Source organism: Ylistrum balloti, unplaced genomic scaffold (genome assembly GCF_031769215.1).
Source record: "Ylistrum balloti isolate Yb309-2 unplaced genomic scaffold, AGI_CSIRO_Ybal_v1 Utg370450, whole genome shotgun sequence".
Taxonomy (NCBI): domain Eukaryota; kingdom Metazoa; phylum Mollusca; class Bivalvia; order Pectinida; family Pectinidae; genus Ylistrum; species Ylistrum balloti.
Window position 1 is genome coordinate 2,262,509 of NW_026782299.1, and position 15,803 is coordinate 2,278,311.

The 15,803-nt window shown below is 38.5% G+C and overlaps 1 protein-coding gene across 1 annotated transcript; it reads right to left on the reverse strand.

Annotated features, from left to right (window-relative positions):
• Positions 1-4,958: 4,958 nt before the first annotated feature.
• LOC132554953 (snake venom metalloprotease inhibitor 02A10-like) lies at positions 4,959-5,387 on the reverse strand. The gene has a single exon (XM_060219282.1). The coding sequence runs from the start codon at positions 5,385-5,387 to the stop codon at positions 4,959-4,961; it is 429 nt and encodes a 142-aa protein (XP_060075265.1).
• Positions 5,388-15,803: the final 10,416 nt, after the last annotated feature.

Here is a 15,803-nt window from a genome sequence, read left to right on the forward strand (position 1 = left end):
AAGGATTAATGGCAGTGTATCTCGTGACCCGGATGTAAACCGAAGAGCATGAAGAGATCACTATAGTAAATTGGCGAGTGTCTCAGTAAAGTCACATTATTCTGCAGAGCACCAAATCATCAAATACATTCCGTTGTAAGTTTGCCTCACGCCCAAAGCTATCAAAACGTAAACAGTGTCTGTTGGGAGCATATTACGGAAGCTGAAGTATTGAATGTTTGGAAAGATATGAGCAATGGAAAAGCACAAGGGCACGACCACATCGTAGTTGAGCATATTTGATTTGGAGTCAAACACCAGGTAAAAGCGATAAATCTTTTGTACAATTTTGTTTTTGAAATAGAAGATTATCCACCATGCTTCAAACGCGGAATTGTCATTTCTCTCTTTAAAGGTGGAAAAAAGATTAATTGGATAGTAGCAAATATCAAGATGTAACCTTGACATCTAAAAGAATTGTGTGAAAAGGTGATGTATAGCAGGATCTCAAACTTGTGCACGAGCATGAACTTTGCACACAGGTTAGAACAAGGTTTTACGACAAATTGCGGAAGTATTTCCGCAGCCTTTACAGTTAATGAAGTCATGTGTCATCATCTTGAGCGAAATTCCAGAGTCTATGCTGCATTTCTAGACAACGAAAAGGCTTTTAATAGTATTTGGATCAATGGACTTCTATTTGTAAGCTCTACAACATCGGCATTAATGGCAAAATCTGGCATATACTTTCTAATTCGTTCAAAGGAGTGGCGTTATGTGTTCTGTACGAGGGCAAAACCGGAAATCCATACAAGGTCGGACAGGGCGTCGGTCAAGGTCGTGATCGCTCCGCATGATCTTTTCGTCTACGATCTACATATATCAGCGATATTCTTATCGGACGACACTCTACTGGTGGATTGTTCTGTTGGTAACATACAGCACCTTTTAGACATTGTTTTTGCTTTCTTGTGATAGTGACGCTTGACTTATAATGTAGCAAAGAGCACACTGGTAATGTTACACAACGGTAACACAAAGCGCATTCCGCTGGTCGAATATTATTTGGGACAGTGACCGAAGCATGAAAACGTCATGTGCTTTCGTACAATCACGTATTCTCTGTAGAGCGGAACCGACTCAACACCCTCGTAAAGAACTTGATATTGCACAGAGATATGCCCCAAGGAGGTGTTCAGGATTTGAAAAGACAGCACCAACACCCATAACAACACAAGTCATCGGACGGTGATGTCGAAAATTCACGTTCTGCAACAAACTGTGTTTGGCGAGTAATAAGCATGTATGGAAAATTCTCTTTCCGATTCGGTTGAGCGTTTTTGTCTCCGGAGACATACCTGTCAAAGTCGAAAGCTTAATTGACGATATCTTTACGACTTAAGTTCAACTCGAGATTTCATCTATATTGTTGGACTACGTGTTTGAAGGATTCTGCCTCCACGTCATAGCGGAACTTTGATAGAAGGATTGTCGAAGACTTTTATTTCAAAATGTCACAAGATGCGTTTTTAGTTCAGATTCACTATAAACATATCACTCTATTCAAAGTGAACAAGGTCTCAATCCATTGCGGTTGTTCGGTTTTGATTTCCAACAGTATACATGGAAAATGATCTTATTGGTCCGAGAGAGAGACTGTGGTATCTAGGCTATGTCAGAAACAGTCTGGTGATAATGCTCTGCATTTTCTTGTTCAGTGTCCAGCGCTGTTCAATAGTCGTGACAAGCTGTTCGATTTTTAGTTAATTTCTTAGACGTGTAAGACTATGTTAAGTTTCATAACTTGCCAGAAGGAAGACAGTGCCAATTAATACACGGGAACACGAGCAGTGGGCTGAATTTATGACAAATATCTCTCATCTGGTTTATGATTAAGACTCAGCTAGAATACCCGAGATTAAAATCGCAAAACAAAAACCTATCAAACATGCCAAAGCCAGAGCAAACTTCGCAAAATCCTTTTATAAAATTTGGTATTGACCCAGTCTTGACCTCATGGCAAAACAAGAACCCCTAAACGCCACTGACTGCTTCTCTGAAATTACTGTGATGCAAGCTAGTCTGATGTGCTCGATTTATCCATGTTTAGATATCAGGTTTTGTTCGGTTGACAATATGGAATGAGCACGAAATAGTTTTCTTCGATGGACCGCACAATAACTTCCACATCGGTTTTGGTAATAGGTGCACGTGCAGCTGGTGAACTGGCAACCCGGTTAAGGGCAACATACTGGCAAGTTAGGCGATTATCTTTTTGGCAATGCAAGATTAGTATTGTCACAAAGTTACACTTGAATTGTAATTGTTTTTGCATTATTTCTTTCAGCTTTGATGTTTACTTGTATGAAGGTACACATACGTTTGTCCAGGGGAGCGATCTTTATCTAACCACCTTACCTGTGGAGCCAGATCGGGCACCTGGTCTATTCATAGCGTGCGCTGTTCGAGAGGTTTTGCATAATGTTAGCGACGTGTCTACGTTTGCGTGATGCAATGCAGTGCGAGTCAGGTGGTCACGGATATGAAAATTTTCCTCTTGAGGTAGTGTTCCTTTGTTTGATCAGACCTAGCCTGACTATTCGATCGTGCAGACGTTTTTGACACTCTACACTTATATATTGTATTGCTGCATTGTAGAGCTTGTCTTATAATTGTGCACTTGTAAATCCCTATTGCAGCTTTCAAAGTACACATTGGTCTCGTCCTTTTCCGCCCAATTTATTTTCAATTTATTTATGAAATAGCACGAGCTCGTTGCGTTAGCCCCAAACAAATAATTGTTAACAATGCTTTTTGTCACAGTATTGCAATTGTAATTATTATTATTATTACATTCATTATGGCCCGTCAACACATAATTAGGAATTGTTTTTGATTTAAGTCATGTCATGCCATATTATGTCAGCCTTATATATATAAGATATATTTTGATTATCATATAGCGCGTTTTTATGCCGGTGCGTTTACTCTTTTGATCGTTTTCACCTGAGGGTGGGATACTGGAGAAAGCTACTTCAGACAAATGACCAGTGTGGATGGTACTAGCTCTGTACTAGATGGTAAGGAATCGACCAACTTTTTCAGCTGTACTACATAATCCGATGTACACTAAGGTTTGAAAATAGTGTGACGAGATAGTTTAATAGATTATAGACCAAACCAGCCAAATGATAACACAATAAAATAGACAATTCGTCTGCGCTTTGTTTAACGCTCGGTGGAAAATATGCGAGAGTTTGTGGCCCCAATCGTCCCTGTTTAGTGCTGGCACACTGCGGCGTATACAAATGCATTTTTGTCGCGTTTGGGAAAGTGCAGTTGTTATCATTGGGGCACGTTTTTGGTATTTTTTTCTATCATACATTGTCTAACATAAACCTAAACTCAAGTAACACGCGTCTTTGGATAAATGAACAGAGGATTTTACCTTTGGATGAAAGACATCGCCGCTCATTTGAAAAAAAATAGCCTTTATTAAATTAGCCATATCGAAATTGGATATTGCAAATGCTTTAGGATCTGCTTTTTCCAAACATTCGTCTGCAAATAATAATTCCAAGAACGTTCAAAAGTTTAAGACCACTCGAGAAAAAACTTGATTGAAATTCTATCCCGTAAACAATGAAATTTACAACCTACCATTCACAATGTTAGAATTTCGAGAATCCCTGAAAAAAGCAACAGGACCTGATGATTATTACAAAATCTTCTTGATATTTTTAATTATATTTTTAGATCGGGTGATGTCACAAAGTCATGGGAAAAGGCAACTGCGATTCCTATCCTCAAACAGGATAAAGACAGATCCCTCCAGTTACGCCCAATATCACTCACGTTTGTATAATTCTAGAGCGAATGATAAATTCAAGATTAATTTGGTATCTGGAATGCAATTGCATAATATTACCCACCCATACAAAGTGGATTTAGATCTAAGCGAGGTACCAATGATAATTTAGTTAGACTTGAAGCCTTTGTACGTGAGACCTTTCTAGAGGAGCACTTGGTTATTGTTTTCTTCGATTTGGAAAATGCTTTAGACACAACTTTGAAATATGACATAATGAAGGATCTGCACGATAGGTATTACAGGTAATATATCAAATTTTATTTCATTTTCTATCAGATAGAATATTTCAAGTCCGGAATGGAACGACCCTTTCCGATATTCATTAGCAGGAAATTGGTGTACATCAAGGCAGCATTCTCTTGGTTACACTTTTTGGACTTAAAATTAACAGTATTGTGAAAACATTATCCCCTCCCAGGGCTCTTTATGTCTATGACTTCATTATATGCTAACGATCTAAGCATATGAATGCCATTGAAATACCACTACAACAATATTTGAATCGACTCCAAATTTATACAGATGAAAATGGATTTAAATTTTCCCAATCAAAATTAGTTTGTATGCATTTTTGTCAAATGTGGAGACGATCCAAATTTCTCTCGTTGGGGTGTACCTGTCTCAGTTGTTGAGCAACCAAATTCCTAGGTGTAATATTTAACATGAAATTGTCGCTCATTCTAAAGTTAGTGTCCCACACTGGTTGGGGAGATGATAGAAAAGTTTTGCTATGAACTCTTTATGAGACCAAACGTAGACTACGGTTCCATTGTGTATGCATCTGGTAGACATCGATATCTCAAATTATTAGACACACCACTAGTGATAATGATAATTAACAATAAATATCATAACTATAAACAGGGGCCTTGGTACTATTATTGTGTTTATTTTGAAGTGTTACACACTGCCTTTAACTTTGTACAAACAGTATATATCAGGATTTTTAAACCATGAATTGTTATATTTGTATATCATTTACACAATCCCAATACTAGGTACTTTAACAGGGAGGAAAATATACTTAATCAATGCTTGTCTGATTCGGTAACTTCTCGTTAGACACGTATCTTACTGCTTCGTGCTTCTGTCATTCACATTATCTCCATCATAAGCCCACCTCTTCCTCCTGTTTACTACAACACCAGCCCATCCCTTCCTTCACTTTACTTGTGTTTACTACATCATCAGCCCACCTCTTCCTACTGTTAACTATATCATCAGCCCACACCTTCCTACTGTTAACTACATCATCAGCCCACCTCTTCCTACTGTTTACTAAATCATCAGACCACCTCTTCCTCCTGTTTACTAAATCATCAGCCCACCTCTTCCTACTGTTTATTTCATCATCAGCCCACCTCTTCCTTCTGTTAACTATATCATCAGCCCACACCTTCCTACTGTTAACTACATCATCAGCCCACCTCTTCCTACTGTTTACTTCATCATCAGCCCACCTCTTCCTCCTGTTTACTACATCATCAGCCCACCTCTTCCTACTGTTTACTTCATCATCAGCCCACACCTTCCTCATGTTTACTACATCATCATTCCACACCTTCCTTCTGTTTACTACATCATCATTCCACACCTTCCTTCTGTTAACAACATCATCAGCCCACACCTTCCTTCTGTTTACTACATCATCAGCCCACCTCTTCCTCCTGTTTACTACATCATCAGCCCACCTCTTCCTTCTGTTAACTATATCATCAGCCCACACCTTCCTACTGTTAACTACATCAACAGCCCACACCTTCCTCCTATTTACTACATCAACACCCCACACCTTCCTCCTGTTTACTACATCATCAGCCCACACCTTCCTTCTGTTAACTACATCATCAGCCCACCTCTTCCTCCTGTTAACTACATCATCAGCCCACCTCTTCCTCCTGTTTACTACATCATCAGCCCACCTCTTCCTTCTGTTAACTACATCATCATCCCACACCTTCCTCCTGTTTACTACATCATCAGCCTATACCTTCCTTCTGTTAACAACATCATCAGCCCACACATTTCTTCTGTTAACTACATCATTAGCCCACACCTTCCTCCTGTTTACTACATCATCAGCCCACACCTTTCTTCTGTTAACTACATCATCAGCCCACACCTTCCTCCTGTTAACTACATCATCAGCCCACACCTTCCTCCTGTTTACTACATCATCAGCCCACACCTTCCTCCTGTTACTACATCATCATCCCCTCCCTTCCTTCTGTTAACTACATCATCAGCCCACACCTTCCTCCTGTTCACTTCCTCATCATCCCACACCTTCCTCCTTTAACACACCATCAAATGCATTTCCTTCTGCCTCCTCTCTGCATTGCTGTCTCAACACCCATGAGTTGAGGCATTCGTCCGCCGTGGTTCCCATTCCGGCCACGGTCAGTTGAGGGTAAGAAAGTTTTGGACAGCTGACTAGACTTGATGGGTTAAACAGGTCTTCGCATTGGCTCTGTGCGTCTGTGTCACAACATTCACGAACTCCCTTGGCCGCTTTCGGACGGACATTTGCGTCCGATGTAGAACACCCAGGGATAGACTGTGCCACCATAAGACTGCTGACGTCCTTGTCAAACGCACGTACTTTCCTGATCATTTCTGGTGTCCGATCTCCTCTGGCCAGCATCGGGTCAGAATCCGATCCACTACAGCTCATGTTTGGGACCTCGTCGTCATCGTCGCTGTCGTCGGAATATTTGTAGATCTCCACGACATCTGAAATATGATCACTGTTGATGTAGTTGAACCGTTTGTAGTCCTCTACTTGTCGGATGATTGTCCTGGTCAGACGGCCGTCCAACACGGGAGATGGTTTCCCGGCCTCTCCACTTCCGTCACACTGAATGTTAACTTTGTCTCTTCCGTCAACGGAGAAGCCTTCACTGTCTGAGATTGATGTGCATGTCTGATCAGAATGACTTCTGGTGTTGACGATGAATGTTGTGTTGCTGACTGACCTCGCGAGACGAGGTGGGACCGGGCTGCTTGGTCGTATATAAGGATGTACTTCTATCATCCGAATGGATGAACAGAGACTGGTCTGCCCGATAGATTCCTCTGATTTTACTGACCTTGGAGACTCTGACGAACTGCGAGATCTTCTTCTGCAGGTATTCACTACTTTGCTGTTTTTACATCCCATCATCAGGCTTCGTATCACGTGAAAAAAGTGAAATTTGAGAGAAAAGAGGACGCAGGCTTTATCATTGCTAACGTGTATAAAGATATGAGCTATCCCGAAATGTGTGTAAAGGGTATTATGACGTCATTGTAATTATCACGTCACGGCGGACATAGAACAATCAGAATATACATAAAATGTATACTTCTTACGATCTAACACAATTTTATGAACGTTTTGCATCTATTTCCTTATGTATTTATTTCCTTATCCGAACATCCGGATCTGTCCTGGGGTCGGTTAGTGATGTCATGTGATTATGGGAGCAAATATTTATACATTCTCGAAGTTAGATCTGTTCATATCTTGTGGAATGATAATTTAGACGAAATCTCTTAACCAACTTTCTGCAAATTGTCATACTATATTCAACTAATAACGTTCGATCATGATCTATCATTATCTATTAAAATGTATATACTTCCACAATAAGCGAACAATTTACGACTGTCGTACCATTTGCCTTAGATGTGTCTGCAATTTGTTATGTCCTTATTTAATTTGCAGTGGATTTTTTTCCGAACATTTGAAACAATATGCAGCAAACACTTCGTTTGTTTAGACAACTGATTGGCTAGGAACAAATCGAGTTACTGCATCTAGTTTAACGATTGACGCCTCAAGTGTTATTGTATCGTTATTCAACTTTAGGGCTTTTTGTACTACATATCTCACATCTTTACCACCGTACACTCCACTAACATGTAAATTTCAAAGCGATCACATGATCAGTTTAAAATAACACGGTAGATAACGTTATACAATTGTAATAAGCAATCATCTCGATCATAAAGAAAATGTTCTGAAAATGAGAGAAGAAAATCAAGATTTTGGTTTACAAATTATAGTTCCTCTTGATAAAAGGCTGGTTACACTATTAATGAGGCGATAATCCTGTATTCTTTATATTTCTGTGATACTCACTATTCTAACATGTGTAATGTGTACAAAATGTGATGAAAATAGCACACAAAAGAAAAAGATAGGAAAGAAAATTATTAGAAAATTTCGTGTGTAATCAACCTCACACCTTACCAAGGCAACATAGGTTTAAAGTGCCTCCAGCTCCATATACAAGATAAAACAAAGGGCAATAACTCTGGGAGTAAGAGGAGGAATATGTACAATGTACACTGACTCAATGTCAAGTAGTGATGAAAGAGTTGGCGTGGCCGGGACAGAAAAAGGCAATAACTCTGGGAGTAAGAGGTGAAATATATGTACAATGTACAGTGATTCAATGTCAAATAGTGATGAAAGAGATGGCCTGGGCGGGACAGAAAAGGGCAATAACTCTGGTAGTTAGTGATGTTTGTACATAAAACAATTACTTTATGATGTTATTAGTGTAAATACGCTCAGGATGCACAGTGATAAACAATAAGATACAGTGTCTGTCAATTATCCATCAGTGAAATCATCCGCGCCCACGACAGTGTAAAAGATTTTGTTCGCTCAGTAAATATAGAGAGAGATTACGTCAGCTACAAGTATAGAAAGGGACAGAGAAATCCCGGTGTCATATGTATTGGTACATTGTATGATAGAAATAGAAGGGTTACGGATACTATCAGCCGTCCGGAAAAGGCCATTTACATTATTAAATCACACTTTCCGATGGTTAGATATTAAGATCTATCTATCTTGAACTAAGAGATTACCAATTCGTAAGAATATTCAGTGTACGCATGACACAAGAGTTGTTCCCGTTTCATTCAATTGTAATACAAATATAATTTTCACATCGGCACGGACAATGTCTGTAAACAAGAAAGGAAAACAACATGTACCTGTTACAGTATCATACCAGACACTGTATTCCACAGAGTACCTGTAGCGTTGTCATTTTTGGCTATGACATGCTAAAACTGGCCAAAAGAATCTTTATTATTTTTTCAAATGTGTTATTATTGCAGTCGTGAATTTGCAAATTGCATCTTGATAAGCCAAGTGTAAATCCATTTGAGCTATTGACGAGACATACACGTACATAACATACGTTCCGACAAGTGACGCTCGTCTTTGTAGCTGAGGACACTTCAAGTTTTACCGCCACGTGTTCCAAATCATGTGGAGTTATCCTATCAGTTTTGACACAAGAACTACCAAATGACTCAATTTAACAATACGATACCAGGGAGTATACAAAACTGAACCATAAGGGAAAGAGACGGTATCTTGGATGGATAATCGTTTCCTGTCTAACGCATGGTATCCGTCGCGATTCTACAATCACCGCGAGGTCAACGGTATTTTTCTACAGACATGAAGTGATCCGGAATTACAGCAGAAAACAGTTTGTGTCACAAGTAACAGATATGTACAAGACACATTGAGATGGGTTAGGTATGGTGTTATTAAAGCACATATTTAAATCGAGAAGTAGATCAATTGTTTTAAAATACAAGCTCTATACAGTATAAATACTTTGTACTGGTGCAATCGTATCATTATCAAATGTTTACCGATACGTAAAAAACAATTTGTACAAACACAGGGGCACGATAATTGTGATTGAACGCACATGTAACTGAATGTGGAGACTGTGCATTATCAGAAATTTCTAAGGGTTATATCAAGATGACTTCAAATATTTGTTCCAAATTTTATCATAAATACCACTTCCTAATGATAGTACCAACAGTTATAATGTGAAAAAATCACAGAAAAAAAATGTCCTTGATTCTCATGTCCCTGTGTGCTCCAAGACTCTTCATACAATAACGGTGTAAGGACGTTCTTACCCAGTGATATTTAAATCCATACACTTAATGAAATGCTATCGTTATTGAAACTGATAAAACAAGTGATTTATCATTGGCGCTGCTCGCTATATTTATATTTTCTTTGAGAATCTTTCCGATGCGCAATATCTGCTGTTTCATGTAACAAGCGTTAAAATCATTTATCTGTTTTTTTCTTTAAGATAATAGAAAGGAATCTCCATACCGTTTTCTTTAAACAGTCATGCTATATGGTATAATGTTCAGATAACGTGACACAGCAAAACTTTCACAAAGCCAACCGGATTTCGATTCTTAGACCAAACGCAAAAATCAGAACCCTCGTCCTTTTCCATCTGGATCAAAAAGAGTGAATGATACAGTAAAGTAGATATATTTTGTTTAATACTGTTCATAACATAAAGTTGATATAAAAATGATCTAGCGCTGATATGTCAACGACATAAAACACTGTAGCCCTAAATAACAATAACATACACGGACATATCGATCTAAATCACTTTAATTTGAAGTTTATCTACGATCATTGTCATACAGCCATATTTAACCATATTCACATTCTTTATAACCAAGAAGCGTGTTAAAACAGGCTACAGATTGTAGGTAAAATGGCAATTAGTTGTGACAATCAAATAGACTTGACGAAATAGTGTAGTCATTCCCGTGTTAGATATGCTGCTACATTGTAGTTAAATCATACAATAACTGTCCATCCAGACGAATACTTCAATCGTCCACCAATCAGCGATCTCGATTTCTAGTTCTAGTATTTACATGTATGCAGGTCATTTATCTTCAGAATCCCTGTTTCTATTTCGTTCCACGCTAAGTCTACTCGGACAACTGCCTCCAATTTAGAGGTAAAGTTTACACACACTTCCTTTTGGCCATTTTCCTCCTTCTTCCATCTCGGCTATTTCTACCTCCCGTCCTTCTCTTTTACCCCATCAGCATCAGCGATACCAGCGTCCATGATAACCTCACTCCTCCCCTCCTCCCCAGCATCATCTCCACCACTAGTACATTAACCAAATCCGGCCTCCTCGGCCTCACTCTTTCCGACAACTTCTGCATCTTCCTGATTTTGCTGCTGTTTCCTCATCCAGGAGTTGAGACAGTCGTCGGCTGTGGTTCTCAGTGCGGCCACGGTTAGTTGGGGACGGGAAAGTTTTGGATAGCCGACCAGACTAGATGTATCGTGCAAACTCTCTTCGTCTGAATCAAAAGACAAACGAACTCCCTTGGCCGCTTTCGGACGGACATTTGCGTCCGATGTAGAACACCCAGGGATAGACTGTGCCACCATAAGACTGCTGACGTCCTTGTCAAACGCACGTACTTTCCTGATCATTTCTGGTGTCCGACCTCCTCTGGCCAGCATCGGGTCAGAATCCGATCCACTACAGCTCATGTTTGGGACCTCGTCGTCATCGTCGCTGTCGTCGGAATATTTGTAGATCTCCACGACATCTGAAATATGATCACTGTTGATGTAGTTGAACCGTTTGTAATCCTCTACTTGTCGGATGATTGTCCTGGTCAGACGGCCGTCCAACACGGGAGATGGTTTCCCGGCCTCTCCACTTCCGTCACACTGGACATTCACATTGTCTCTTCCGTCAACGGAGAAGCCTTCACTGTCGGAGATTGATGCGCATGTGTGATCAGAATGACTTTTGGTGTTGACGATGAATGTTGTGTTGCTGACTGACCTCGCGAGACGTGGTGGGACCGGGCTGCTTGGTCGTATATAAGGATGTACTTCTATCATCCGAATGGGTGGACAGAGACTGGTCTGCCCGATAGATTTCTCTGATTTTACTGACCTTGGAGACTCTGACGAACTGCGAGATTTTCTTCTGCAGGTATTCACTACTTTGCTATTTTTACATCCCATCATAAGGCTTCGTATCACGTGAAACAAGTGAACTTTGAGAGAAAAGAGGACGCAGGCTTTATCGTTGCTAACGTGCATAAATATATGAGCGATCCCGAAATGCGTGTAAAGGCTATTGTGACGTCATTGTAATTATCACGTCACGGGAAACCTAGAACAATCACAATATAGATAAAATGTGTACTTCTTACGATCAAACACAATTTTTATTGACGTTTTGCATCTATTTCCTTGTGCATTTATTTGATGGTAAGACCCGATGTACGTAAACGAGGTGAGTTTGTGTGATTATGTGGGCGGGGATATGTTTTTGTCAGTCTCCTTGTTGCTTTACAAATACTTCGTAGGCTTCTTGAGATTTTAATTTGCGCTATTTTCACTGACCTCGAATACAGTACAATTAAATACCATCCCGTCTGAATGTATCACATTGATATTTACTATCTAAAGTTAATGTGTCTCCCGAATGAAACAACATCCGGTATTATTGTGCCAAAAAAGGACAAGCCCGTATCGATGACACCCCAAGGTATGTTGACACCATGATTTGAACCTGTGTGTTTCAGTCCAAGAAAAAAAACCTTTTTATTATCTTATCTTTATTACTTGATAATCTATTTCCACTCTTTCATATTTATCGTTGGCGGATTCTACAACGAATATGGATAGAAATATGAAGAGATATACCAAGTTCTGAAATAAAGTAAAAATATTAACCTCGCGCGATTGTAAGAACACATGTCTAAAATTCCCTGAGCTCGGGATAGAACCCCGTGGTGTTTGTACGAGTGCGGATTTGAAGCTTGTTGTATTAAGGCTCGTGAGCACTGATATCCTGGTATTGGATAGGGAATTCGAACATCAACAGTAATCAATTTTCATTCATTTGAAAAGATTAGAACCTAACATAAAGTTTTGGAACCGGCTAAAACAGGGACAAAGTGTATTCGGTTTGGGTACTGTACCTCCAGGAGTTATGATCATTTAGGTATCATATTGAAACCTTGACTTACGAAGGCAACTAACGGTGGAAATCATGGTTTGTATGTGCAAAATGAAAATTAGTAAAGTACAGTATTTGTTTTCTCAATTTTTATCAAATATGTAATGATTTTATCCTCAAGCAGTTCTTGCTATTTTATTGAACAAGGATGAATTATACCACCAGGAAGACTCTTATGAAATAATGAGAATGATGTATGTATCATAAGTTCAATTCAATCTATGTAATTTCGAATATCGATTTTTTTTTGTCTTAATCAATCTTATATCTGTGTAATATAGATTTCAGTTTATATTGATAGATTTTTTTTACTTCTTATGAATACTTTCACTTTATCGATAATCAAATTCGGGTTGTTTTTCGTGCTGATGAATGGAGGTTATGACGTCATGAGAAGAAGGATGGGTATGTAATCAAAATATTGATTAGGAATACCTTTTGTTTGAGCTAGAGCAAATATAGTGTCTCGCCCAAGACAGAATTTCGAAGGCACCAGCCAAATACATAAATTGTTCAGATGGGTAATCGTCAATATTAGAAAAAACATTTCTTAGTCATTGGCGCATCAAGATGTACACGTATATTCTGACAAAAAAGTCCATTCCCTATACAATATAACTGGCATGATAATAAAAAGTATTAAAAAATAATAATAATAATAATAAAAAAATAGATTGTGCGGGATACGTTTTATATATTGTGCGTGATGCCTTTTACAGATTGTGCGGGATACCTTTTATAATTTGTGCGGGATACGTTTTATAGATTGTGCGGGATACGTTTTATAGATTGTGCGGGATACATTTTATATATTGTGCGGGATACGTTTTATTGATTGTGCGGGATACGTTTTATAGATTGTGCGGGATACCTTTTATAGATTGTGCGGGATACCTTTTATAGATTGTGCGGGATACCTTTAATAGATTGTGCGGGATACGTTTTATAGATTGTGCGGGATACGTTTTATAGATTGTGCGGGATACGTTTTATAGATTGTGCGGGATACCTTAATTAGATTGTGCGGGATACGTTTTATAGATTGTGCGGGATACCTTTTACACATTATTTTACATAAAAGTCTGCAAGACGAGTTTAAACGGATATGACATGATCTGTATAAAATACATAGACAACCTGAGGTCATCTACGTCATATGACCTTTGAATTCATGTTTCACAGCTTATATATGTAAATACTCTCCGTTTACATTTGAAATACAATATGCTACCTGTGTATATGTGAACATTCTCTTACAAACGAGAAAAAATAATTTAGTCTCTATCTCCCTTCTCTTGATATAAATGCGCTTAGAAAAAACTGACTTTATATTTGAACTGCTTTCGTAAGTGTATAGAAAATAACCACAAGCCATACAGCATTCTGTATTTGTTGATATTTATTTTCTTCAATGGGAAAATTCCTCATCGATATTGCACGTGCGGAATATGGTTTATATATTGTGCGAAAACGTTTCATATATTGTGCGGGAGTCGTTTCATATGTTCTGCGGGAAACGTTTTATATATCGTGTAGTTTAAACGTTCCAAAAATATAGAAAAATAATGATTATATTTCATAAAAAAGACTGCAAGACAAGTTTTAAACGGACAGGACGCAACCTATATACAATACATAGACAACCCGATGTCAACTTCGTCATGCGTAAATATTTTCTGTTCACATTTTAAATATACCTATCAAAGTCTGCTACGTTTGACTCTATTACACCATATATACAAGACTTTCAAATTTACCACTCTGCTAGAAAGTTACAAACGTTTGCATTTAAAGAAGCGAGAAGAATTTCGTACATATATAATTGTTTGTAAGTTTAGGACTTATCACAATAAACGATACGCTTGACTGGTCACCCAACAAGTAAAAACTAACAGTTTATTTAAAGCGTTCACAATAGCTAGAATCATATCGGGACCTCTTAGATACAAAGACGAGCACATTTACTTTGCTACTTATAGAAAACGTTGATTACATTGTTGATTTCGTATGTCAACATAAACCCCTGGTTATCATACAATACCACACATTAATAAATCTAATTTGATACAAAGTTATATCTAAGTCACGTGCCAACATCGATTACGAAGGAGTGGAAATGCTATTGATATTACAACGCTTCCTCACCAAGTAAATATCAAATTTTGAATTTAAACCTATTTTTTCTAAGATCAATTGTAACATCTCAAGCTTAAATTGCGTTTACAGAAGTAGGTGGCTGTGTGCAACGTGCCTTACAAATTCTATAGAGAAAGTTGAAATGAAATACGCCTCTCCTTGGGGGAAAGATAGAGACCCAAGCAAAATAGCAAACGTGTCCACCGTACATCGTGGATGCATGTAATTCGAAAGTCCTTGGATTCGCTTGTTAAACTCCGCATATTTGTGTGTGGATTTTGATTAGGCCCTTAGTGAATTGTGTAATGATGGAAACGACGGTTTTCCAAAATGATGCAATAGACAGAGAGACTATTGATGACGTCAATGGGGTAAGTTTGTACATTGTATTATGTGAAATTGCTTACAGTGTAGATCTATTTGCTTTCATTACAAATACAATGATATAGACATCTTTAAAAAGTTATTGGAGGGACAATAGTTACAATATCTTTACATAAAGTAAGTAAATTTCGTTTGTTAGCATACTTCACGCATGTCTATAACATATATTACATTTCCAATTCTAATGTTGACTTAATTATATTCAACCGTGTCGGGTGTTTTGTAAATAGAATTTTAGATAAAACATCCTATGATCTCGCTAGTCTAATTCCTCTATCATAAAGATATGGCTTTGGAGATCATGTTTTGTCTCTAAAGCTTGTAGTTGCTACGTCATAATTGCCATTACGACAGAGAGTCACTTCAGTCTGGACGCCTAAGTTACAAGCCCCCACCTCTAGGTCGTACGTGTCCTGCATGGGGCCGTCGCCAGGTACTGTACGCAAGTCGGTGATTTTTCACCGAGAACTCCGGCTTTTCTCCGTTCACCAAATCTGACACATCCTTGAATGGCCCTATCTGTAAACAGGACGTAAAACGTGACTAAATCATATATTTATCTGAAGTCACATTTAAATAAAGTCACTACA